Source organism: Oncorhynchus kisutch, unplaced genomic scaffold, assembly GCF_002021735.2.
Source record: "Oncorhynchus kisutch isolate 150728-3 unplaced genomic scaffold, Okis_V2 scaffold3765, whole genome shotgun sequence".
Classification (NCBI taxonomy): Eukaryota; Metazoa; Chordata; class Actinopteri; order Salmoniformes; family Salmonidae; genus Oncorhynchus; species Oncorhynchus kisutch.
The window spans coordinates 5001-6194 of NW_022265710.1; the positions used below are offsets into that span (position 1 = coordinate 5001).

A 1194-nucleotide genomic window follows, 5' to 3' on the forward strand; every position below is an offset into this window, starting at 1 on the left:
ACTGGGGGCCAAATTTGGCCTGTGGCTGATTTTATGAGTCCACCCCCCATTTTATTGTTGGACATAAAAGACTGTAAAACACCAGAAAAACAGCTCCAATTGATTTCAATTTTTGAAATCTGTTCCAAATTATTCCTAGGCATAATAGAGAGATACTGTATATGTGATTCTATAGAAATATAAGCAAGGTTAGAAATGATGATGTTTTAGTCAAATATTATATCTGTTTGGCTTCTTAAGGTCGATTATGTTCTGGCCCCCTGACCATCCGCTCAAGAAATATCATCCCGCAGCTGAATCTAGTTGATGATACCTGAGTTGTTTGACCCACGAGAACGGGACCAAAGACGTGACTGAAACAGAAAGCAACTTTGCCGCATTCAAAGATAGTCGAGATACAAGATAGTCGAGTGACCGCTCTAACACTGGAAATACTGTCCTTAATGATTTGAAGGCAGGCGTGGACAGATTTTGGGTAGAGTAAATTCGAACGCTTCGCCTCGTCCTCTCTGCAGGGATTCATATGTATACAGTGGATATGTTCAAATGAATGTGATATTTGAGTCTCTCTCTCCCCAATTGATAGTACAATTTACACACGTATATTTAGAGTTTGTGATTGTGTGATATGGGGATCGACATGACAAAGAAAAGCTCTTCTAAACAATGAACCCTGCCGTGTTTCACCGAGCCTTGCTGTTCCCCTTTCTGCTGTAGCAGACACACCTCCCCCGACCTCACTTCTCCACTTTCAGCTACAGTCGGCTGCTTCAGTCTACCACTCAAACGCACCCATAAACTGTCTCATTCTAACAGCTCCAAGGAAATCACTGTTTCAGTTCAACAGTGTTCCACTTCCCTTGAATAACCACAAGAGGGAGATGTAACACAGCAAGTATGATGAAGTTGTTGCCATTAGACACTGATATTTTGTTTACTCTGACCTTTGCCACAGGAAGCAGTACACTCAGTGAGCCCGCCCCTCCTCCATACGAAGGGTGACTGGGTGTCGAGGGGCAGGTCGGTACGAGGTGGGATTCGAGCATTCCGATTGGGTACTGAGCCTCGGGGGCGGGAGCTCTCAGCTGTCCATCTGTCTGAGGAAGAAGAGGAGGAGGAGGAAGAGGATGAAGAGGAGATGGGGGGAGGAGGGATAGGGTCTTCCACTGTTACAATGAGAGAACCTGAGAGCGA

General features: G+C 45.1%; 1 protein-coding gene across 1 annotated transcript in view; it reads right to left on the reverse strand.

Moving 5' to 3' along the window:
• Positions 1–1184, reverse strand: part of LOC109897780 (thrombospondin type-1 domain-containing protein 4) — a gene marked incomplete at its 5' end in the record, with an annotated part of 4336 nt that extends 3152 nt beyond the window's left edge. The window contains 1 exon segment of the mRNA XM_031820949.1: positions 945–1184. Coding sequence (XP_031676809.1) covers positions 945–1184 — 240 coding nt within the window.
• Between the last annotated feature and the right edge of the window lie 10 nt (positions 1185–1194).